The sequence below is a fragment of the Prinia subflava genome, chromosome 8 (assembly GCF_021018805.1).
Source record: "Prinia subflava isolate CZ2003 ecotype Zambia chromosome 8, Cam_Psub_1.2, whole genome shotgun sequence".
Classification (NCBI taxonomy): Eukaryota; Metazoa; Chordata; class Aves; order Passeriformes; family Cisticolidae; genus Prinia; species Prinia subflava.
This window is the reverse complement of record NC_086254.1, coordinates 6,929,363-6,931,593: the sequence shown is the minus strand read 5'-3', so window position 1 is coordinate 6,931,593 and position 2,231 is coordinate 6,929,363. Positions and strand designations below refer to the sequence as shown.

The 2,231-nt window shown below is 63.6% G+C and overlaps 1 protein-coding gene across 1 annotated transcript; it reads left to right on the top strand.

Moving 5' to 3' along the window:
• The first annotated feature begins 26 nt into the window (after positions 1 to 26).
• On the top strand, positions 27 to 1,933 carry SDF2 (stromal cell derived factor 2). The gene is made up of 3 exons (XM_063402637.1): positions 27 to 297; positions 394 to 590; positions 1,114 to 1,933. The coding sequence occupies exons 1-3, from the start codon at positions 39 to 41 to the stop codon at positions 1,399 to 1,401; spliced, it is 744 nt and encodes a 247-aa protein (XP_063258707.1). The 5' UTR covers positions 27 to 38; the 3' UTR covers positions 1,402 to 1,933.
• The last annotated feature ends 298 nt before the right edge of the window (positions 1,934 to 2,231 follow it).

The following is a 2,231-nucleotide window of genomic DNA, read 5'->3' as shown; positions in this document are numbered from 1 at the left end:
CGGGCCCGGCGCGGCCTTACCCGAGGGGCCGAGGGAAAATGGAGGCGGCGGCGGCGAGCGCGGGGGGCGGAGCGGGCGAGCCGCGACCTCCCGGCGGGCGGAGCGGCCGCGCTTCCGCTTCCTGCGGGATGGAGCCGCCGCCGCTGCTGCTGCCGGCGCTGCTGCCGCTGCTGGTGGCGGCGCTGGGCGCGGCGGGGCGCGGCGGCCCGGGGCCCGTCACCTGCGGCTCCGTGGTGAAGCTGCTCAATGTGCGGCACAACGTGCGGCTGCACTCGCACGATGTGCGCTACGGCTCCGGTAAACGGACGCGCCCCCCCCCTCACCTCCCCGGGCTTCCCGCGGCTCCCTCATCGGGCTGAGCTGGGTGTGATGGGGGTTCTCCCTCCTCCGCAGGCAGCGGGCAGCAGTCGGTGACCGGGGTGTCGGCGGCGGATGACGGGAACAGCTACTGGCGGGTGCGGGGCCGCACGGCCGCCGTGTGCCAGCGGGGCACGCCGGTGCGCTGCGGGCAGGCCATCCGCCTCACGCACCTGGGCACCGGCCGCAACCTGCACAGCCACCGCTTCACCTCGCCGCTCTCCGGGAACCAGGTACCGGCCGGGGATCACCCCCCCGCTCCCCGGGATCGGTATCTATCCCCGGGGCCTGCCTTGTTACTCGGGTCATGGCGGGTGCCCTGAGTCCCTGCTGCGTTGTCCCCGTCTCTGCCCATCCTGCGTGGGTTCCCCTCGTCACCCACGTTACTGCCGGCCCCACTTTATTCCCCAGTCGGTCTCCTGGGTTCTCCCAACCAGATCCCCCTTATGTCTACTAGCATTGCCTAATTCCTGACTCCAGATATGTCCCCACCTTGTTCTTAGCTCAGCCTGGGTCTCTCCTCAGGCTGGGTCCCTACCAGCATTGCCTTGTTCCCTGGTCCCAGCAGGGTCCCTGCCAGTCCCACCTGATTCCCCAATGCCCTGCCCGTGCCTGAATCCCAACCAGACCCTCCAAATCCCAACAGAGCCTCAGTCACAACCCTCCTTCCCCCTAAGCCCAGCCCTTTTCTCTGCCCACCTCAACCCTCCCCTTTTTTCCATCCTGGCCCCCAAACGAGCTCCTCTTCACCCCCAGGAGGTGAGTGCATTCGGGGAGGCCGGCGAGGGCGACTACCTGGACGACTGGACAGTGGTGTGCAGTGGCACGTACTGGGTGCGGGACGACGAGGTGCGCTTCCAGCACACCTCCACCGACGTCTTCCTCTCGGTGACCGGGGAGCAGTACGGGCGGCCCATCCACGGGCAGAAGGAGGTGCATGGCATGGCCGCCTCCAGCCAGCATAACTACTGGAAGGTGATGGAGGGCATCTTCATGCAGCCCAGCGAGGCCTTCCAAATGGAGCAGTACCATGCTGAGTTGTGAGGGACAAGACGGACTGATGCTGAGCCTCTGGGCGCTGCCCTGCTGTGTTTGGGACTGCCGAGCCCAGGGGATGGCTCCTGTCCCAATCCTGGGACTGACACACACCACTGACACGGGGCCCCAGCACAAAGCAGATCCCAGTGTCCTGAATTCAATGTGGAGCAGATTCCATTGTCCCAAATCTGACACTAAACAGGTCCCAGCGTCCAGACCTGACCCAAAGCAGCTCCCAAAATCCTAAAACCACTACAAAGCAGATCCCAATGTCCAGATCTGACCCACAACAGAGCCCAACATCCTAGATCAGCACAAAGGAGGTCCAAACATCCCAAATTAGCACAAAGCCAAGCCCAACATCCAGACATGATCCAACACAAATTCCCAAACTCCCATCCTGTCCCTTTTCAGCCTGCTCTGTCCAAAGACCCACCCATTAAAGGACTGCTATCCCTGGAAGTTGTACCCTTTGCTGTACCCCAAACTCCTCCTTGTGCCCTGCGAGGACCTGGGGCCATAAAAGTGCTGAACTCTGCCCTGTGGTGTCTGTTTGTTTGTTTGATGCAGGGGACATCTGGCACAGGGAGCCAGACCTGGTGTCATCTGCACTTGCCCCATCATGGTGCTGCCCCTGGTGTCACCCACTTGCCCTATCCCAGTGCCAGACCTGGTGTCACCTCCCTTGCTCCTTGCTCCATTTCAGTGCTGGACCTGCTTTCACCACCCCCACTCCATGCCAGACCTGGTATCAGTCCTCTCCCCATCCTGGTGTGCCCACTGTCCCCATCCCGGTACCACTCCTCTGTCGCCGCTGTCTCCATGCTGCTGCTGCC